At 40.0% G+C, this 23,159-nt stretch overlaps 1 protein-coding gene across 7 annotated transcripts in view; it reads left to right on the forward strand.

The window, feature by feature from the left end:
- Positions 1-23,159, forward strand: part of MYRIP (myosin VIIA and Rab interacting protein) — a 205,673-nt gene that overhangs the window by 138,119 nt on the left and 44,395 nt on the right. For 4 of the 7 annotated variants that reach the window (XM_063156288.1, XM_063156333.1, XM_063156308.1 and 1 more), the window contains exons 4-8: positions 13,179-13,315; positions 14,977-15,060; positions 15,665-15,762; positions 16,079-16,159; positions 17,704-17,853. In XM_063156288.1, the coding sequence (XP_063012358.1) occupies positions 13,179-13,315; positions 14,977-15,060; positions 15,665-15,762; positions 16,079-16,159; positions 17,704-17,853 (550 nt within the window). The remainder of the gene's footprint in view (positions 1-13,178; positions 13,316-14,976; positions 15,061-15,664; positions 15,763-16,078; positions 16,160-17,703; positions 17,854-23,159) is intronic. The other 3 variants (XM_063156299.1, XM_063156325.1, XM_063156341.1) reach the window with 1 other exon arrangement.

Below are 23,159 nucleotides of genomic sequence, written 5' to 3' on the forward strand. Positions count from 1 at the left end.
TGCCTGCCCTAGTACTCTGCCAATTTGTCTTCAGTTATGCAAGCAAATAATTTATCCTACCTTCACATTGCCCCAAGTAAAGGAAGAAGAATGGAGAAAAAAGGATGACAAGAAAAAGGGGGGAGCAGCATGAAGTTACCTATGGTGACTCACAAAATTGCCACATATGTGCAAAGAAGGAAGATTTCCATGTTTTTAAGGCATCTACTTTAGCTGTAGAGGGTAGACAGACATGCTCCCCCCTCTGTCTCCAACCCACTAGGGCTCAGCAGCCATTTAGCAGCTTCTGTCATGAGCCATATTAGCAGCTGGTAGTTCAGACTACAGCCAGCCTGCTCAGTGGGAGATCCTAGTGACTAGGATTGCTTCCTCAAAAAAGTGCTGTCAATTTCCTCTTCTCTGTGAGAGGAGTTCTGCTTGAGAATTGGCCTAAATTCTGTCTCCCTTGAAGAGAGGTGAGAGTAAATGATGCCTGAGAAATGAGAAATGGCTTCTGTTGGCTCCATCCATCTCTCCCTGTGATCACCAAGATGCCTCCTGTTATTGCAGTGTGGCCTCCTCTGCCGCTGCCAGGTGAAACTACACAAGTGTCTCTATGCTGCAATTCTGCATTAAATCCCTGTCTTCACTATGGGCTTAAGCAACATGTTTGGAAAAATGTTAGAAAGAACTTGATTTCCTTATTCTTCAAAATGACCTCTGTGGGTTTCCCTCAATGAGAGACGAAAAGCTATATAGTGATACTTTATGCAGTTAAAATAGGAAGAGACATCTGGGCCAAATAACATAAATCCTTCATCTGCGAGACATTAATTGCAGTTTGATGGGAACTCAGAAATTCCTGGTGTGGATTTCTTCTGTGAGTGAAGCAGGGGCTCTTCTCTGCTGAGGCTTGTGGATGTAGCTGAGGAGGGCTTTGATGTTTGCACTCCATTCACTGCCAGCAGCTGAAGGCTGGCACCAAGGGACTCAAAGGGACACTGCACACTGGCATCAACGTGTGCATGACCAGGGCAGCTTTGCAGCTCCTCTTGTTTCCATCCCTCCTGTTCATGCACTGATTCTTCTAGTTCCTCCCATTTTTTCTTAGTGATCAAACTTGCTGATATCACATGCATCTTTTCCCAGCTGGGTGGCCCTGTGAGGATACGCCCTGCCTTGTGCAGATGAGAATAAGCTGGCCTTGGAGAAGGCAGGAGGATTGTATGGCTTTGAAGATTTCTGCTGTTAGGGAAGTGAATCCTCTGGACAGCTGATCAATTTTACCCAGAAGCAGGAGCAGTTTTGAGAAACAGCTGTATTTCTCTGACAGTCTGGCTAATTTGTGCTTGGTTTTTTTATTACTCTGATACAAGCATTTATAAAAACAGAGATTTGGGTTTGGTTTGGTTTTTTTTTTTTTTTTTTTTTTTTTCATTTTTCATTATTCAAGTAACTGAAAATCCATATGAAAACTACATTTGTATGTGTGCCCAGATGTAGAGCCCCTGTTAGTAAGGCCAGCTGGGATTAAAGTCTCATTTGTATAATTTATATAGGCTTTGGAATTTTTCCTACGGTTTTCAGCTGTAAGCTGGAATTTAGCTTTTGTCAGACTGCTAGACAGCTTGCACAATAAAGCTTCTAACTAAAAATATTTTCTGTGCAGCCCAGAAAACCTCACCATTTTAAATGCAGTGACTGTGGAGTTGGTTTGAAAAGAAATTATTATAAAAGAAAAAAAAAATCCCAACAGTCATGCCCTGGGTGTTTTAAAGGTTTAATCAGTGAGCTCCATGCAGAAGTAGCACAACAGATAGAAAAGCAGAAATGGAGTGGTAAGTAACTTAGGAGGCACATTCAGGATGCTTGGGATGCTCACAGCAGTAGAGTACCCTTGCTCAGCAGCAGATACTCTCTGCTGGGTTGCCCTTGGTCCATTTGGGAAGAGCTGCTGAGGTGCAGTGAGTGACTGAGCCCACCTCCTGGGGCTGGCCAGCTATTCTACTTCTGCCCATTTTTCAGTGTAATTCAAGGGAACCTCCTTGCTTGAACTGCTGGATAAACACCTGAATCTTGTCTGGATAGTTGCTGTCCTGGGTGCAACATCACTCCATCTAATTCTTCCTCCTACCACAACAGGAGGGTAGGTAGCAAGGAAATACTTTCCTTACACCTCCCAGCGAGGGACCTGCATGGGAAGATTTGGAATTGTCATGCTCCTGCTGGATAGCACAGCAGTGCCTCCAGTGTGTTCCTGAAGCTTTTGCGGCTTGTGGAGCTGCAGAGCAACAAGAGTGTCGTCTCACAAAGGGCTCGTGGAGTCACTGTGTGCACAGCTCCTGGAAAAAAGCAGTGCAGCCTACTCCAGCAGAAGTTGGGCTTGTGGGGTGAGGTAACCAGTACAAAAGATAGGAACTGAAATTGCATCTCTTCACTCACCAGCAAAATATTTTTAATATTATTTTTCACTTTTTTTTTTCCTTCTTTCTTTCTTCCCTAAATAATCTTGCAATGAGCCCAGCTTTCTCTTTGATTTTGCGTGGTGATGAATCTTCTCATCTTTGCTGGCATTTCACAGCTGTTTGTTCACAGCTTTCTCCAAATATGAGAACAGAAACAGACCCTCCAGCAGAGGATTGTTATCTTTTTGGTGTTCTTGAGCTCTATATTAAAAGCCCTGCGTATTTTTCTAATCAGGATTACAGAATTAATTTGCATGGTTTATCCTCTGCTGTTTTTTTTCTGATGGGGCAGAGTTTGTATCTTGTTTGTGAAAATTTTTATGCTTCATCGACTTTACTTTTAACATTCTTCACCTGTTTTTCAAGAATCTGTGGATTAAAAATGAAGTTTACAGCAAGAAAAGCCTTCACTTAGGTAATCTGAGTAACTAATCAAAGTGACTTTATGCTCTGTAGTTTCATTTGGTATCTGCTGTGGTTATGGAAAACATTTCTCATATGGATGAGTGAATGGTGCATTTATTCTTAGCCATTTATATTCAGTTGTATTTTGACTATAAATAACTTTTGTTTCAGTAGCATGAATGTAAAGTTCAATGAGCAGATGTTCCTGAGGGTGTGTTGATGTTGCTCTCTGCATTCAGAAGTTTATTTACATAAGGTTTCCGTATGAATTTTTGTTCACTTCAGTAGGTAGGTGCAAAGGATAAATTTGCAGTAATAGCACAGCAGGAAACGAATGCCTCTCCAATTGAGAATTTATGAGTATCTGTTGCTGTTGTTGTTTCTTAAGAAAAGCAGCAGGATGCATTCATTTTGAGGTACTGTCAGTGTGGATTTTTGTTCTTTCTGTGTGTCTCCTTTCAGAAATCGGAAATAAAAATTAGACTGATGCATTGTAGCAAGTAGAAACAAATATGACAGGGACGGCCAATATATGTGTGTTCAGTGTAGCTGTAATAACTTGTTTTGATTCATGTTTATTTGCCTTTTGCTTTAACATGTTGTGTGCCTGAGAGTGTCATAAATTCACTAATGATGCGGTATTGATTAATTCTTATGATTTGCCTAGGAAAATATCTGGTACCAGATGGCCAGGATATAAAATTCCTTTCCTTTGAAAAATTCTGCGATATTAAAAATGTATTTTATTGCAAATAAAGATGAGGGGAAAAAAGAAACAAAACAAAAATTTTACATTAAATTAAATTTCTGAGTGAAATTACTTAAGGGGGAAGAATTGTTTCAGAGGTAATATTTTTTATTTTTATGATTTTTGCGTCATGCATAAATTCTGTGGATCATATACAAATATCGGGAATGATTCCTGAAAAAAGCACTTTGAAGCGAACATGTGGAATGTTTCATTTGTGCAGTATCTGAATGTTCCAGCTTTTACAGAGTGGTTTGGACTTGTTTCCACTCAGTTTCAAATATCCAGTGGTTTCTTACTTAATTTTCATGAGGGTTGACAGGTAGTATTAATGAGCTGTGCAAAGATCTGCATTTTAATGAAAGACTTACCAGGGAAATACTTGGTAGTGTGGTGAGGAAGAAATTTCCAGGCATTGAATGAAACACCTAGAAGGGCTGAGAAAAGAAGGGGACAAGTTCTCTCTTTGCATTTACCCCTGTGGTGACGGGGACTGCAGACTGGTTTTGGCCGCTGAATGATCTACACTGGCTGGCAGTAACGTCTGGGGATTATTACCGATCAACCCAGAAGTGAAAGCCAGAGTCAGATGAGGAGACCTGGGCTTTTTTTGCAGGTGGAGTTGGTAGTGTTATGGATATGGCCATAAGGCTCCTTGTGAGGGACAGGCTTCATGGTTCCCTTATGTGGCAGAGTCATTTGCTGATCAGTAACAAGGTGCTAACAACTGAGTGCCAGTGAGAGACACTTTAAACCTCATTTAAGAAAGCATCATCCATGTAATTACAGGTTTAAAGAAAAAGTGAATTGAAAATAGCCTTCACTTAGTTTGACCAGCTCTTTCTAAAGAGTTGGCAATTTCTGTGGCTGTAGTCTCAGCAGGACTTTGAGGGATGAGTGACTCAGGGCATTGTGTAGCCCAGATTCAGGATCAGGGTGGCATATCTGGTGCTCTCAGTGTGGGCTGACATCCACTGGGACTGCGCTGTGCAGAGTCACATCCCCACAGTCATATTTGGTGTTCATGAAAGAGTGCTGGTGTGGCCTCTGGTTATCTGTTCTGGGTCTGTGTTTAAAGAACCATACAGACCACTTGGATATTTTCTTATTCATCACAGGGGGAGAAACAGTGGGAATGACTGGATGACTAGAAAACACGATCTGGGATGAAACAGGATTCATTAGCCTTTTTTTCTTAAAAAAAAAAAAAAAAAGTAGAAGGGAAAAGAGCAAACATCTTAAACTGTCTTGTTTAAATAGAAACAAGGAAGGCTCAGCTTAAATGTTAAGAAAACCTTTCAGCATTAGGATAGGAAAACATTGGTGGATGGCTGAGGAGCTCTGCAGCATCAGCAGTCATTACGAACAGGCTGCCTGTGTATCTGCAGGGAGTGATAGAGGTGTAGCTCATAATGTTTGGGGGCAAGGTGAACACCAATGTGATCCCACTGTTTTTATGGCCTAGAGCCCTGCCAGAGAGGCGTGAAAGCAGCAGTAACTTTACTGCAAGCTCCCCTGCAATGCAGCCTTTTGAACTTTACAGTTCACAAGTCAGCTCTGAATAAATAAATACCAGTTAACTGAGACTCTCTTTACAGGGCAAAAATGGGGAAAGAACATTCACTAATGGCTGAAAGACATGGCAAACATTTTTATAAGCACATTGTTATGGCAAACTTTTATTAGCTCATGCTGAGATAATGTCAGGAGCTGTATTGGATGTGGCCTCTTACATCTTTTACTGCTGGTAGATGCCTGAAGAGAGGTCCTTCCCCTTCTTAGGTCACTGCTGTAACTGTTGTTAGCTCTCCACAATCATGTTTTCACCCCTGGAGTTTATACTCAGCTAAATTACAGTGAACCACTGGGTTTGAAAACCCTCTTCTTTTTAAAAATTGACTTTAATAACTGCTGCAAAATCTGTATTTCACTTGGGTTACCCTAAAACAAAACATGGTTTCTGTGAGCAGCAGGTCATGCTAATATGTCAAATACACATTTATTTGTGAGCCAGGGAATTGTGACCTACAGCCTCACAGGGAAAATACAGGGCAAAATAGCTTAGTTAAACGCTGACATGTTCTACTCTTGTGTCTGTTTTCCTACTGGAGGAAAGACTAGCACAAAGATTACAAATATCAATCAATCTTTCTCTTTTTTTCTTTTATTTAATAAAACATGAGCTAAGTCTGTGATTTTCTTATCACGAGAGGTGCTGTATCTTCTCCTTTCTAGTTTTCAAAAAGGCTGTTAGAGGCACATGTGTGACTTCTGATTTTTTCATACTGATTGCTGTCCAATAATTGAATGATGTGTTTAAGGATCAGCAATCTCATGGTTTATTTTAACATAGAGTAGATTAGATCAGTCTACCACTGGGCATATAAGTAAAAAACCTATGGTACAGAGAAACATCTGTGAATGGAGAAGGGGTTAGTGGATTTTGCATACCACGTATTTAAGATATTTCTGCTTTTTTAGTGAGCTTTGAAATGTTACTCAGTAGAGGGAAATGTGATTCTACACAAACTTTAACTCAATTTGAAACCAGCACATTACTTGCTGGTTTTCCTCAGCTGTTGTACAATGCCTGTATTTTCACTAAAGCTTTCTCCCCAGTTTTGCATGCTGGTGTTACACAGCTTTGCTGCAGCATCTCATGACAAGGCATGTATGGGGCATCCAGATAATTAGGAGGTAGATGTTAAAGTGAAGAAAGGCAAAGCATCCCTGTATGGCAAGTGACTGCAGACTCTGATTGTCAGAGAGCTTTGAATGGGCCAGATGTACGCCAAGATTCAGGTGAAGTAGAGCCAAATGTATGGAATATAAGTCCATCCATATGTGTCTTTTGAGGCCTTGGTTGCTGTAGTGTCAAGCACAGAATCCTGAACTGACCAGTGCTGAGTGTGCTGAAGGCAGAGTCTCTGCTTACAGGAGCTTTCCTGCCATCTCTTCCATGTCATTTCCAGTGGCCAGACACAGAGTACAAGGCTAGGTGAGCCTTTTATTTGAGCTAGTATGACTCAGTATCTTATTTTTATGAACCAGCAGTCACTTACTGTGACCTGCTTCATAACACAGCAAGTGATTCCTGCACTTTGGCACATGCTGCTGTGAGCAGTCCTTGTCATGTCCCTTTGGAAAGGCACTGAGACTTGGTTTAAAGGGCCAGGGTGGTAGAGGTTTTAATACTTCCCTCAATAACCAGCATTAGGTGAACTTGTCACAAGTTTTTGTCTTTCTTCCATTCATGAAGTATATGTAGGTTTTCTGCATAAAACCTACTCTGTTTCCCTCATCCAACTTCTTGACTGCTGATTTCAAAGGTAAAGGAGACAATGACCAATTTGAGGGTTGCACATACTGCTATCTTTCATAAACAAACCAATCTTTGCTTCCTCTCTGCTAACCTTCATTTGTTATTTCCTATGTGTTGTTCCACGTTAAAATTTAAAAACCCAAACTGAAGCAGCAAACTTCTCAATGGTTAGGAGAATGTGGATTTTTAGGAAATACCCTATGTGGTACTGTCCTGGTGGTTGAGCTCTCTGAGTAATTAACCTACTGTAGCCTGCAGTGCAGTTACTGGGCCAGGTTCATGTCTGCTGCACAGGAAAGTCTTGATTTCACTGCCAGGGACATGCACAGTTGTTTTGTTCCCCTTGTGAGAAAGACAGATGATGTTTTCAGTGGGGTAGACAGTTTTCATTCTGGGGTAGGTGCTTTGACTCAAGAGAGTCTCCCCTCTGCTGTTAGTTGGATTTTGCTGACTGCACAGAGTGAATTAATTGTGCCCTGCCGTGGCCTTTCCTGTGACACACCTGCATGGCTCAGTGTGCTGTACTTTGACCTGTCACAGTGTAATCTGTGTACAGCCCTTTGCTGTGGGTAATTGGAGGAAGGCATTTTCTGGAACAGCACTTCTTGAGAGATGGGTGACCTGAAGAATGCCATCAAGAAGAAAATAAATTGGATTTCATCTTAAGGCTTGGGAAGGAAGTGTCACAAAGAGTTAACAATGGTGTGCTGGGATAAATGATTAGGAACTGTTTTTCCTGTGTGAATAACTGCCTTTCATAAGCAGGGGATAGATGTAAAACAATCAGGGAAGTGCCCTCTTGAAATAACATGAGCTTGGCCAAAGATCCTGTTTAGGGCTTCAGGGTGCTGAACTTTCTCAATATATGTGGGGCTTTAAGTCTGATTTTTAAAAAACTGAGCATTGGTACGATATTCATGTGTTATAATGATTCATCCTGAGGCGAATGAAGGTGAACCTGGAAGTAGGTTTGATTTCATTGAAACTGAAAGAAACTAAAAGCCTTTAATTCAACAATTTATAACAAGCAGTACATTACAAGCTCTAAAGTATCAGCCCAAAGGAAAAAGCAAATATTGCTATTGGCAGAGAAACAATAGTTCAGGATGTTGAGTTTGAAGCAATTTTACTTCAAAACCAGTAAATAAGAAGTGACAGGTTAAATCTTAATTGTTTCTTGGGGCACCAGGTTGAGGCCACTTCGTGCTGGGAAATGGAAACAAAGGCCTTGAGCTTCATATTGCGTGTGAGTCAGTACAGGGAGAGAGCCCGTGGCAGGGGCTGTGACGGGCAGCGTGCCTGTCACAGCTTAGTCTGTAGTAGCTGGAGTTTCCCAAGCACTGATGCATAACATGGCACTACTGCAGCCAGGGGGACATGGATGTGCAGCTCCCCAGGAGGGACCAAGGCTTCAAAGGATGTCAGTCCCACAGCAGCAGTCACCCATCTGTGGGGAAACATCAGGGTTAAAGGCAGGAATGTTTAACTGCAGCACGGCTCTTTCTCCAGCCCAGCATCTGGCTGAGCAGGGCTGCTCTGGGGGAGTCATGTCCCCCAGTGTCCCAGCTCTGACAGAGCTCAGTAGTCAGTCTTATCCTGGCTCCCACCCCCTCCATCACTTGGCTCCTGCTGAGCCTCCAGGCAGTTCAGTGAGCCCAGGGAATGCTTTCAAAGAGTGAAAACTAAACATTTATGTTGCTCTTCTGCTGACGATTTGCATTTCTAATATTTCTTAAGTTTGATGTGGTTGTGTTGTGCTTTGGAGCCTTCCCACAGATGAGCAGTTCTGACCCGTGCATAGTCCTGTATTTCAAAGAGGGGGTTTGATCGGCTTTTTAAAGTTTCTTAATTTTAAAAAATTGTCACATCTGCAAAAGTAAAAAGTCCAAGAATTGTAAAGCTGCTCCGTTCCTGAGTGAAACTAATCACTTGCTGAATGCAGATCTCGAGTAACCTAAGGCTGAGTGTTGTAGTAGGTTATGGGTGCAGTAGGAGAAGCACGGGATGGCATTTGAGGGACTAGAATACTTTACTGGCCTAGTGTCAGCACAAAACTATGGAAGATTTCTTGAGGCAGGTATGAAAAACTAAAAAAGGAGGCTTCATTTTCCAGTGAAAGTACTGACTAGCAAGGAAAATCCAAGTGATTATGTGTTCACCCTGACGAATGAAGTGTTTGTAAGATTTCAGGAAGCACTTCCTGACTTAGAGAAACTAGACTGCTGCTCAGTAAGTGACTAGTTCATCTTGTGAGGGGAAACTTCTTACAGAGTTCATGGGAAAACAAAAGCATGGAAAAAATGTGGTTGTAAAACCCTTCTTTGTATTATGAATAGAGATTAAGGTCTTACATACTAAATTGGTACTACCTTTTAGAGAAAAGTACTTGCAGAAGCTTCATATTGCCTTTACACCAAGTAAAACCTCTCAACTTTATAGAAGAAAAAAGAATTAAAGAGGTAAATCAGACACTAAAGAATCTCCTATGTTTTGAGTACTGTGTGAGAGATGTCTTACATGTGATTGTCTTCTGGTCATCACTGATAATGAGGGAGGTGGTTCATGTCCCCACTTCACAACACAGCTGGTGTACTTTTTTTCCTGAAGGAAAGGCTAGAACTTGACTATTTGGGTGCTTCAGGTGAGAAGTGTATTGAATAAAAATTGCAAAGATTTTAATGGGCTTATCCCTTCTCATGGTGCTGCTTGATTAAGACAAAGACATTATGGCACTAAAAAAGGACGGGCTTTATAGTACTTGTTCAAGTTTTAATGTTAAATCAAAAGCATTTTCCTGGCTTTCACACTTTCTAATAAGACAGAATTTTAAAATCACAGTATTTTCCTCTGCCAAAAGCACTTCAAAATGCAACTCAAATCCGTGGCAATATTATATAACATAAAGAATGTCCTTAGTGTTTAAAGCTATTTTTCAATAAAGACAGAACAGTCTTTGTTGCACATAAAGAACAAAAAATGGCTTCAACCAGTCTTGCTGCTTTAAATTCAGACAAATAATATCCTTTAAGTGTGAGATTTTTATTTCACAGAGAGAACTTGCATACTTTCTGTTGAGGCTAATAAGGGAAGTGTTTCATTCCAACAATTTAATGCTAGCACTGTCGCAGGCTTTCATTATTCTCGACTCATGGACCGCTTTTGCAGGAAACATCTTTAAAATATAGGTCAGCATTAAAGGATTTTGAAATGAGGTGAAAATGCTCTTATTTCTCTTTTGAGTGAGTCCTTTATTTTAGTATCTATAAGAGAAGTTCTCTCTTCTCCAAATCCTTTCTCTGTAGGAGGAATCAGTAGGGACATTGTGACTTATGTGAAAGTTAAGAGGCTGAAAAGCTTTAAAGGAGGCATTGTAATCTGTTATAAAACATGTTCAGGACCTAGGCATAGATTTGGAGTGTTGGTAGCTCTCCAGCTCATAGGAGAGAAGCATGAAATGATTAGATTACTCACAAAGTGTTAATCCTGCAGCAATGAGGAAACCTAAAAAAAAAAAAAGAAATAAAAAAATCCTTGTGTTTACACCAGATTAACTAGTACAAAGAGGCAAGCATCTCCTTTCATGGTTGCTTTGAGATATATACTCTCTATCCTTTTGACTCTTCCGGAGTTCACGTACAGAAAATATTATCATTAGAAATAAAAAACCTCTTTTAGTTGCAAAGCATTCTCACCTCATCAAAAAACCAGTGCTGTTAACTTTCTGCTTTTATACAAGTAGTATTGATCAAACCCAGAAAAACATGGTGACACAGGGAAAAAGATGAGGAAGCAAGCTTGCAATGAATCACATCTTTTGTTTTCCCAAGCTGACAGGTCAGCATTCATAACTGGCTATCCTAACTCACAGAGCATTCAGAGATAGGTGACTCTCTCTTTTTTTTTTAATCTTGTCATTCTGTCTGAATATTAAGAACTAGGTCTACTTGGCTTCCAAGATGACAAGTTTAGCATTCAGAGCTGGTGCAGCTGAGGTTACTTGGTAAACATGCTGAGGGAGTTAGTGAGGATCTTCAAAGCCCTAAAACAATGCATTTGAGGACTCCCAGTACTGTGAGTCCCCTAGTAGTGATGGTGCTGCAATACTTTTTTGTGGACAGCATGGAGAACACTGCATTTACTGGGCAGAAGAGCATCCTTTCTGGTCAATAGCTCCTGCTAAGCCATATCCTTTTATCCTTCATAATGATAGTGACTCTGTGCTATTGACTGAAATCTTACCCTGTCAGGTTCTGTAAAAACTCAGAGGACAAAAGTGACAGAAATTCAGAAAGAAGAAGACAATATTCTGATGTAGTTTATATGAGAGCAATTGTTTCCTGCCCACAAAGGAGGCAGGTTCTCAAAAGGCCTAAGAATTGCAGGTTTGGGAGAGAAATTTCTCTCCATCAGATTCATCACTGCACCACAGTGAAGCTTTGGTCAGTGGGTCAGGTCTTGGACAGGCATCATAGCAGGTCTCTTAGTGGCAACATTATGGGGATTCAGAAACCCTGTACTTCACAGACAGACCAAGGCATCCTTCCCATTGTTTGTGCTCTGGATACTTTGTTTCATCAGAGTAGTTTCTGCACCACATGTAAGGATGTTTTCCAAAAAAAAAACACCCAACAAAAGATTTTTGCCCATGTCACATGTTAGTAATATTTGTACAGTGGTGAATATTGGAACTAATCAACCTCCTGGGAACCATAGTTAGGCTTGGGATATTACTGTGCAAATAGATGTTAGAGGGCTAATATTCTTATATTATCTGTAAACATCTCTCCTGCATCTAATTGCTGAGACAGAATGCAGAAAAAATAGGCTTCTGTTCCATTATGAGCTTTTTCTTCAGTTGTCTTCTGTAGAGCAGCTAATGAAACTTTAAGGGTTCACAGTTTGAATATGATAGGCTTCAGTGATTTTTATTTTTAATTTTCCACTGCTGGTGTTTGTTACTAAGCACTTTCTGGTGATGACAGACAAGTGGACTATATAATGATGTTCTGATTTTCATGAAGTGGATGTTCATTTTTATCATAAAAGTCTGGAACTACATGGAAACATGTAGTTGAACCCCCCAGGCTCAGCATGTTTGTTTGTTTGTTGGTTACTGAGAATCTCCTGAGGTTTGGTGGTGCTGATTAAGAACTACATTTCTAGTCTGTAAGTAGGTGACAAAACAAAAGTTGTTCATTGTCTCTTGCCTTGCACTTTACAAAGAAAAGTTCAGAGTCCCTGAAGGAAAATGTAAAGGTGACAGTGAGACTGTAATTTTATTTTGTTTTTCAGCGTGTCTCTAGGTTTAAAAAATGGGGTTAAATCATCTATATATGTTGAAGTCTGGAAATGCTGAGAATCTGGCCCTCCTGGTGGTGACACAATTTCTTTAGGGGTTCATATATTGACACTGGGCACTGACTTTAGCCTTTTGTTCTCCTAAATCTGCTGTTAAGAATAAATCAGCTTTAATTTATAGATAGAACCCTAGGATTCCCCCCAGTGACATCCTCAGTGGGAAATGTACAGGTCTGCAGTGGATTTCCCTGCAGTCACCCTGAAGCTGTTTTTGCCTGGGAATGTGGCACAGGTTCTCTCCCTGCACTGCTGAAGGTACAGGTGGAGCAAGTTGCCACATGCCACACTGGAAACAATACAGGGCTTGCCAGTATCTCGTGGCTTTATAAAGAGTCTGAGCTCTGGGGACAAGTCTGTTAAGATGAATTACTTTTGTCAGTGACGCTTCCTGTGGAAAGTGAGAAGGCAGACTTCGGCTCATTCTGCTCTGAGGTCCTCTGTTAGGCTTTGTCTGCTAATTGTTTTACCCAGATGAAAGCACTGATGTATTTTTATGTAAATGGAGGGGTTTTGTGGCACATTGATGGGCTTGTGTTCTTACGTTATCTATAAATCTCTGTAATTGAAGGCCGTTTTTAAGCCCTGTGCTGTTTCAAGGCTTGTTTGTATTTTATAAGAGGTTGTAGTGTGAGCATTATAATGTAAAAGGGGAGACAACCTCCTCTGATAGTACCAAAACCAAATAAACCCTTGAGTAATGTGAAAAAGATATTTACTTACAGCTTAACCATAAGTAAATGGTTTTTTTCCTTGCTGTAGCATACCAGATACTTGCAAAGTACAAACAATAAAGAAAGTATCCAGGAATTAATAGGTTTGTGATCTGAGGCCTAAAATATTTTTTCCCACATTTATTTGTTGTAGAATCATTCCAAATACGTAGTTTATTTTTCTGTTTTAGGCTCCTAAGGACCCAGTCTCTGGATTGGTACTATAATAATGTTAAAAGCCGCTTTAAGTGTTTTGGAAGTGCCAAGGTCCTGAAGAACTTGTACAAGAAGCATAGACTAGAGAGTGGACTTTGTCCTGATACAATAGGTAAGAACAGCTTTGTTGACTTCTTATAAGATTTATTCTTATCTGCTCTAACACAGAAGCTGAGACAATGGAAATTCTGAGATTATTTCAAGAGAGTTTTTTAAACACAATTTTCGTGTTTGTGAAAGAAATACCTCAGTGGAGAGAGAAAAGGATGAAGTGTCTAGAGAGCTGTTTAAGAATTCAAACAATGTTTAATCTGAATTATGTCACTGATACAGAAGAACTGTCTATAAAGTAAATTGCAGTTTATATTCTAGCTTGTGTCCCACATTTTTCAGTTCTGAGTAGTCAAAGAATGATAAAATAATTTTGCATTCAACATTTGACCATAGACATATTCCTGCAGTGTTTGAAGCAAAATTTGATTAACATGAGATACATTCAGTATCCAAGTTGACCAAAACTGACATTTCCTTACTTAGAGTTTTGCATGCTTAAGGATCTGAAACTGGCCATGTTTTATTTTTGTATTGATGTTTGTAAATAGGTAAAAGATACTGATAAAGTATTGGCAACAACTTTTTGAGTGATGACACGATTCACTCCTAACTATGCTCTTCTAATGCCCCACCCCATAAGAAGAGTGATTGGAGTCAGAAAATGGGTTTGAAGAAGTGAAGCTTGGTGTCATACTGGTAAATTCAGCAAGTTACTTAGAACACAGCTAGCTGATTATTTGGCATTTCACTGGATTTATTGAACCAGATAATTTATTCTTGTAATTCTTTTAAAAATTTGTAAAGAGACTGTTACTCTTCCGTAGTCCTTCCTTTGTCTTTTTATGGTAAGTATAGGATGGTAAGTAGACTCTCTAGTCCTGAGTGGAAATTTTAGGTGTTTATTATGAAAACTGACATAAAAGCTTCTAGGAACAAGAAACCTAGTTATTAAATTGTGATTTAATACTGTTTTTCCTTTTGGGGTAAAAAATTTGCATTTCTTGAGAAGATTCCTTAACAACTGAGAACAAATTTATGTGAGGACAAGCAAATCTTGTTTCAGTTAGGGCACAAGTGGGACAATGAAAGTAAAAACTGTGGCCAGGGATGCTCCCCAACTTTTATAAGATGTATTGCCTTTTTTTAGCCATAGTCTCAGTGCTTGAATGGAAGTGTGAACGATGCAATGATGAGTTGCAGTGGCATGTGCACTCTCGGTGAGACCTTTCTAAGGAAGGCCTTTGTTCTAAATGTCATTGCTAACTTTCTTCTGCTATCCCTGTGACTGTTAGGTAAACCGTTTGTTCCCTTTGAAGATAAATACTAGTATAGGTGTCTGGGTTTTGCTTTATTTATACAGCATTGCCCTTTAAAATGGAGAATCTATTTCTACACCAAATGTCATAGTAAAGTCAAATTCCCTGTACTTAACTTCTGCCATGTAAGTTTTATGCCTGGTAGCTTCTTTTTTTCTTTTTTACTGTAGTAATAGTTTTTTCTATTCAAAATGAATGAGAAGTCTTTGAGATGAAAGCAGTCATGTTTTGTACAAAAGCTGCTGCAGTCATGATTTATCCAACAGCAACAGCTAGGAGGAATTTTCCAGTTATCCCCCATTGTGTGCAGTGCCATCATATCTTGAGTGAATATTCTAATCTAATAACGCCTTGGTTATTAATGGGTGCTTCTTATAGTAACACATGATTCTGTCCTTTTTAGCAGAAGGAAGTCTGTATGAAGGCAGCTTTGAGAATGAAGGAAGCATTTGTGGCAGTGACTCTACCTTCTACCAACAGACAGAAGGTATGCTGCTAAAATCTCATTTGGTTGAAAAGTAGTCCTTACACTTTGAATTACTGGGCAAGTAGCTTAGAGTGCTGGGAAGTCTTGCCCACAGGTCCAACAATGTTTTGTCAGAATCATTCAGCAAGACTCTTGTGTACCATGCTGGGACATCTTGCTTCAGCATTACACTTAGTACATGCCTATTCTAGTGTGATTTTCTTAATGATCAGGTTTTGTTACTTCCCTCCCATTTCCTTTCCTGTGCTCATATATTTTTTTCATTCTCTTTCCTAAATTTTGTTGTTCCTGCTTAAAGGAACTTCACAAATCTTCTTTCAATTATTTCCTCCAAATTATTTTGCTGCAGTCTAAAATAAGCAACATGAAATATATCATGTTTTATTGTAGCTAAGATTTACATTTAGACAGAAACTTAGAGATTGCAACAAATTTCTCTGTCTTTTTTATTTCACTGTGCATATTTATGGATTGAGGAAATAACTTTTTCATGAACAATTTAAGACTGGAATATGTGTCCAGAATATCAGTCTGAATTTTGGAGCTCATTATGCAAAATGTACATATATAAAGAACATGGTATTTTATCTTATTCTTCATCTAGGACACAGCATGATGGATACCCTTGCTGTGGCCTTACGTGTTGCAGAGGAAGCAGTGGAAGAAGCTATTTCTAAGGCAGAAACCTACAGTGACAGCCTGGTAACACTTTAAAAAAAAAAGTATAATTTAAATAGGACAATCGTGTTTCTTTTAATTTGGGTAATGCTATAAAGGAGAACCACTTTTGAAGTAGTGACTTTCTCATGATATACCTAAGGAGTTGGGCATGGATTTTATGAACTGGTATCCAAGACGCACATTGCATTCCAGAAGGTGACATGCGCTTTTTGACAGGCCTGTCATTTTTTCCCACAGTGCCAGTAGGGCATATTACCCATTTCCCAGTCTATATGTTTTCTGTGGGAAGACTGTTTTTATGGGATTTTAGTAAATACAGATATCCGTTTTCATGCAGGACAAGCAGAATGAAGCTTGTTACTTGCAGGAGCACAAGGAGGACCTCATAGAAGAGCTGGCCACAACCATTGTGCAGAAGGTATGGCATGCTTTTTCCCCTTATGTTTAATGGCCAAAACACAATGTTTTAGACCTGAAACACTGCTAACAACAAAAAAAATGACACCAAAGTAGAAAGTAAAGTAAATGAACTATGACAGTGTCGGCTTCATCAGCTATGTCTGACAGACGTCAGTTTATAAGTAAGATCAATCCAGTACCTAACCTGATGTCCTACATATTCAAAGCTGAGAGGTACCACTCCCTGAGTGATGCCCTTTCTTGCAGCGAAGTTCCTTGCTTGATGGAATTTTACATCTGTGTTTCACTTCCCCACAGGCACAAAGTTTTCTAATGTCAAGAGGTATGGCTCTTGACCATATACATCACTTCCTAAAAGATATTGTGACCTGTGATATATTTGCCAGTGACCTGACCATACCGTCTACTGAACCTTGCAACATGTTCAAAGAAAACAGCATTAATCATTAACACAGAATTCTCTTAATGATGCTGTGCGAGAGAAGCTCAAAAATCACATAACCCTTGGCGTGTCTGAATTTTGTGGCTTTTAAAGTAAAGCTCATTCTTCTCCCTGCAAAGCTCATGGTTGGCAGAATGAAAGTGGAGGGCTAGTGGGAAAAAAATACCCCTTGAGTTTGTCTGGACAGTTCGGAGTAAGGCAAGATGAGCATGAACAGAGCACTGTTAAGTTCCTGTTATCAGGGAAGTAACCACTCTGCTAAGTTGGTTTCCTTCCATGTGAAGTAAGCTAGGTGCCACATCTCTGTATAGACTGTGGCATTTAACAGTGTATGGATCACACACCAGAAGAGGAACATGTTGTTTATAATGCTGTCAAGAAAAGCCAGCAGCTCACTGGAAAATAATCTGTCTTCTTTTTAAGGGTGACGGTAGACTATCAAGTAAGTCTGTTTATCGAGTGTTTCATAGTCCAGAGCCTCTCTCAGCCAAGCTTGAATTGCTAGTTTTTGTCAAGAGCTGCCTAACAAGATCTTTTATGCCATAGAATAATGTTCTGTAGCTGTATTTCAGTTGTGGAAACGAAGTGTAGCAGGATATAATCTGTCAGTGTAGGGAGACATGAGCTCTCTCTGTCTTAAGATGGTGTAGATTTTCAAAAATAAAAATAGTGTCTAGAGACCTTAGACCTCTTTGTTCTCACTAGAACATGTCTGCGTGTCATGGGAGCCTTTGAAATTCCCCTCATATCTGTATTTTATGTTTCTTGGCAAAAAGTCTTGTCTGAGAAAATACTTGACACTTAGATGCTGCTAAAGTGTTACTGTAGCAACAGGTTTCTATGTTTATGTAATTCACCTCTGGTATTCCTACAGGCACTGTTATATATTGCATCGCTGCTTATGTGCTTGCAAGCGGTCGGACTTCAGATGAGAAGTAATTGCATGAGCTGGAGCTAGAGCAGAGAAAAAGTCAAATGCTTTTCCTGGGGAGCTTTCCTTAAGACGGGGTTCATTTAGATCTTCCCTTTATGGCTCAGACAGTATTTCCACAGCAGCATTTTTCTGTCCCCTCCCACCCCGTTTCTCCCCTACCCTGCAGATTATAAAGAAGCAGAAGAGCAAGCCCGAGCAGGCCGAGGCCGACTTGGAATGGCCGCCGTCGCGGAGCAGCGGCCTGGCGTCCGGCGCCGTCTCGGACCAGAGCATGCTGACGTTTCCAGGGAGCCGCAGGGGCTCCTACACCTTGTGGGTGAGTGCCACTGCACAGCTATCCCTGCTTTCTGGGGCACAAAGCCAGAAGATTGCAGTCATGGATAAGTATACTTGCTGCCTGGAATGGTACGTAGAGACTTGCAGAGAACAAGCATTAATTCTGTGTCTGGACAAGCTGTCACTTAGTTGCATGCTCTCCTAACACCCCATGAGCCATGGAGGTACATGACAGACATTGTGTTGTTTTGGTGACTGTGCTGGGGAGGAGTAAGTTTGTGATATGAGCAGATTCACTGCTTGATTTGAACGCTAACATGACTCGATGCTTCAGTGTTTATTCCTCAAAACAGTTTTTCTGCTCACTTTTATGTAAGTCTTCGCTGACTGTTATGTTTCCTTTTGTATAAAGTTAGGTTTCTGTAATGTTTCTTTTTTTCCTTAGCCATCTTACAGAAAACAGCCCGCACCAGCAACAAAAAAGGAAACTCAGCTGCAGAACACCATTTATGTCTTACACTAAAGAGTGTTTCCTCCTTCCACTTATTTCTCAGCACAGTGTCTTTATCTCCTGCTATAAAGCTGAAGAAAACTTGACAAGCTGCATTAGTAACAGTTTTAAAGGAGCAGCAAGTAAAAAGCAGTGAAAATAAGCTGTAGGCTTGGACAAGCACTTTGACAATCAGAGAGGGAAGACAGTGACAGATGAGTTAGTTCCAGTGCATTTTGACACTATGGTTTAAGCTGCTGCTCCCAAGTGTCCTGCTGCTGTTCCAGTAACTACCTCTCCCCCCCTAGGCAGAACCACCAGAACTGAACGTGGGCTATGTCCTGGTTCCCAGCTAAGTTTGCTCACTTACACTCCCAGTGAGAACAGATCTATGCCAGAATATTGACTCTGGGCCAGAGTTGCTGAGATACAGACTTGCATCCTAGTCTTCTAACTGTTTGCAAAATGAAGGGATACTGCCTGTAATGTCCCACTGTTAATAAGTGATCATAAGTTAGGGTGAGCACGATTCAAGTGCTTTGCTCTGTCCCTCCTAGACAAGTTGTTTGTGGAATATAAAGGCCAGGAGAGAGAGAGTTAATTTTGTGTCTGACTCAAATGAGTTTTCTTTCTTAAGGACAAGACTCAGAAATACGCTGTTCAAACCCTCTGTCATTATAACAGAAGCTGTTCTGCATTTGAAAAGTTAACTTTGAACTCAACACATTTTGAAATTCTCTTCTGAAGTAACAATTTATTCCTAATTTTTTTGCCAGAGAGAGGTTCATCAGTTTGAGTAATAGTAGACTTTGTGAAAAATACTAGAAAAGCAGAAATGTCGCGCTAAGGTGCAAACAACTTCAAAACCTCTCTAGCCATCAGTCAGTACTAGAGATCCAGACACGCACAGTATTTTATAAGGACACTCCACCTCTTTGTACAGGGTCTTTTGCCACATTTTTCACCATTTGTTCCAACTGTCTTCCCAGAGTGTTTTAAGGAACACGAATGAATTTGGCCATCTGCTATAACTTGTTTCATCTCTCCCATAAATTTAGTTTCTGCCTTTTGCTTTGCTAGGGTTATGTTATCTTCTTCTTTTCTCCTTTGAAGTGTGTATATGTTTATTTTTGCTTTGCTCTGAATAGAGGATATTTTTATTAGTATGAACAGACACCCTTATAAAGGAAGTATCATCCTGTCACTCCCATAGCTAAGATAGTTGCACTCGTGTTAGGCTGTTAGATAGCACAATTAAAGTCACTGGAAAGTCTACTGAAAGGCAATTTGTGCAGAGTGAATGTAGAGCACTTAGAGCCTGCTTGATTCTCACCAACAGTGCTGAAACAACTCAAATTCCTTTTCTGAGGTTGCTTTCCATTCCACTTTGTTTTCATTCAGCGACAAATGGGAAGCTGCATCTGTCTGTAGATTTGCAAGACTAAACCACACCACTTTCTCTTCTGTATATTGTGTGACAAAGTTATCTTTTCTACCAAAAGAATTGCAATTTTGTTTTCTTTCCATAACAAAACCTAGCTTCTACAGAAGCCGGCAGAGAAGCCCTATGCCCATTCTAGGCAAAGCTTCTTACTGCCTCCCAGAAACTCTTGAGTCCAAGTCTGTAACAGCAAGTCTTGGATTCCACTACAATAAGTGAAGTTTTCTTAGTTCTTAACTGATGACATTAAGTGACAAAAAACCCCAAACTCTTGATTTCTTACATACATCCTAATATTGATCTGTGTGTGACGACTTAGATTAGGCAGAGATCTGCCTGTAATGATAAAAACTTTTTAATATTAGTACACACCACAGCTAACAAGGGGTCTCCTGCAACAGATTAATTAGCACAGGTGTTCCTAGTGTAACCAAGGTTTTTGTGGACAGACACAGTAGCTACAACAATCCAAAGGGAAGGAAGAAGAAAAACAAGTTTTCATTTTTTTTCTATCAAAGCTATCCAAGGAGACGATTACTGTGACAGTTACGTACATGAATGTGTTTCCCAGTAAAGGTTATTTAACTAAAACTTCCCCTGTTTGAGTATTTCTTTGGTATACAGGCTAACAAATTAGCAAAGGCAGGATAGATTAAATCAAAGGAAGGAATAAACATGATTAACAGAAAGACATGCCGGGGAAAGGGAGGTAAGGATAGCAAATCTTAAGGCAGTTGGAATTTCATAATTTAATACTGAAAATTTATTTTAGAGGAACTTTTTTTGTCTTCTGTGCAGAAGATAATATATGTGGTTTTGCTAGTGCAATGAAAATAATAAGATAAAATACATGACAATTGTATGCTGTACCACTGGCCTTTAGAAAACCATGTTTATTGTTGCATTGCTTTTTATTACCAAAGTCACTTCTTACAGAGTCAGGGGGTGCTGTAATAATCACAGATATCACCTTGTGGTTTCGCCTGCCAGGAAATTTTTCTTTTTATCACAGCTATTTGTGTACAGCTCATCCATATCAGCCAGAAACTTCCAGTAGTCTCAGGAAGCCCTGCATTATCTCCCTGCTCATCCAAAACCACTTGCTTTGAAAATGTGATTAAATAAGTAAAAATTCCTCACTTTCCCCTTCCAAACTAGAGTATTGATTGTTTAACTGCAGTACTGTGGTGTGCTAGTAGCTATAGACATTCTCTTCTCCTTTTTTTTCAATCTTAGATTTCTTTGAGAAACTTCGCCCAGGCTAAAAATAGTGAAACAAGGCTGAATATTTTATTTCCTCATCTCATAAAAAGAGATGGATGGCACCATCTGTTTCTCATTACCAATAAGCAAAGGCTGTGCAGTGTTGGGATAGGAAGAGTGCAGAGCAATGGGTGGATGCTCCTCTGTTCTCTCAGTCCAGTTCGCCTGCCATACATCACTGCCAGCCAGAGAGCAAACGACCAGCTGGCAAATTGTATCCCATTTAAACACTGATGGAGTGAAGGCACCCTGGTGTGTTTTAAGTGCTGTATTAGTGGTCTTTATTTTACAGCATAAAGATTGCATATATAAACAGAAGCTCATCCATAATTTATAGTATATAAAACAGCTAGGGATATAGGGAAAAGGAGGATTTCATTAAATACACATTATGATGCATCTCAGGGGAAACAGAAGTATACTGGTTAAGCTAATTTTAAGGTCCACAGTGTATTGCAAGTTGTTTATTTTTTCTTCCTTATTTTTTTCCCTCCATTTGATTTGTTTTAAAGAAAAGGAAGTTTTCACAAACTTGAGGTTTAGCACTGCTTTGGAAATCTCCAGAGGTTTTGCAGGTGCTCTGTACCTTTTAAGGTTTCTCACAAACAAAAGTGCTTGACGGAAACCTTTTTGAGGAGGAATTCTGTTTAGCAGTCATGCAGCATAGTGGGAGAGGGATTTCAGATGTGTGAGGCACAGCACTGTAGATACCAGCTGGCATCAGTTCCTACCTGTCAATGACTGCATCAGAAACATCATATTTATGTCTAATAAATAAATGTGTCATGTCAGAGGGAAGGTGGAGCTTTTAACTTTTATACAGGAGCTGGCATCAGAAGGTTGCATGGCGTGTATTCCTGGGACCTACTTCCAGTGAGGCAGGTGTGCATTTATCCAGAAGTCCATCAGCTGGATCCCAGTGGGTTATTTGCTGTATTGTTTCCTTTGAAAGACACCAAATGCAGTGCCATCTTTGCACAGAATGAGAAAGAATAGTGCATTTTGAGATGGAAAAGAATTTGGTGTTCTAAAAATAATGTGTCGTTTTCATTCATATTTATTATTTGAAGATCCAGCTTTCTCTAAGTACTTTCCAGGTAACAGATAATACTGGCATCTGCTGACTCCACAGGTGACACTGTGACATTGCAATCTCGGTGGCAAAACAATCTGGATTTCAGATTAAGATGGCTCTGTCCATGGTAATCTGGTTGATTTCCCTCCTTCCAATGCTGCAGAAGGATAGGATGCAACTAGTCTCTGATTCTGACTCAGCAACTAGTGCCAGATTTCAAGGCTCAGGTGGCTAAATAATCAGTGCAAGGCTAAACACTACAGCATTGTTGTCTTTTAAAGTTGTCTGTGTAGTTTGAGTTTGTAATTCATCTTGAGATGTGTCTCTAGCATAACATTACTGATTTTTGGTTTCACAGTACTATCCATCCAATGACAAACTTCCAAGACAGTTTTGGATGCTAGCTACATGATCGAGCCCATGCAGGCCTACATTCAGCTGCATTGCACTTACTGTCAGCCAGCCAAGATAGGTTTTAAGGCATGCAAGGGAATAGGAGAAAGGACAGAGAAGGGTGGTAATTGTATAATGTAATTTTCCAAATAATTAAGCTCATATTTTGTTCTTTCAGCTTCATTTTGTTTTAAAGATGCTATCATAATACATTCCTGGGTTTCGCAGAATTTTCAGGTCTAACTTAAAACCTGTGATGCTCAGAGCTGGGCTGCCTGACAAACCTTACTTTGTTTTTGAATTAAATCAGGGTGTATATTGCCAGAGGAAGAAGTAAATAAACTCAGAACACTTGAGGCTTCCTCTGGTGTTGAGTAGGGCATACAATGATTCTCTCTGATGGGCGAGTGCTGTGCTCAGCACAGCTTTGTAGATGAGGGTCAGAACAGGACATGAAAGGCTGTGCAGGGAACTGAGACACCTAGAGATGGATAAAAAAAGAATAATGTGTTTAGTGAAGAGTATTCACTTGAAAAAGAGGTGTGTTTATGTGTAAGGCTGCAGTTAGACCTGAAACATGGGTGCTAACTCACCTCCTCCCCCTACCCTCTTATATACAAGCACTCTTCCAGAGAGATGTGCTAGTAGCAAAGCAAAATCCTCCTGTCCTGCACCAGAAGCAGG

Source organism: Melospiza melodia, chromosome 1 (assembly GCF_035770615.1).
Source record: "Melospiza melodia melodia isolate bMelMel2 chromosome 1, bMelMel2.pri, whole genome shotgun sequence".
Lineage (NCBI taxonomy): Eukaryota > Metazoa > Chordata > Aves > Passeriformes > Passerellidae > Melospiza > Melospiza melodia.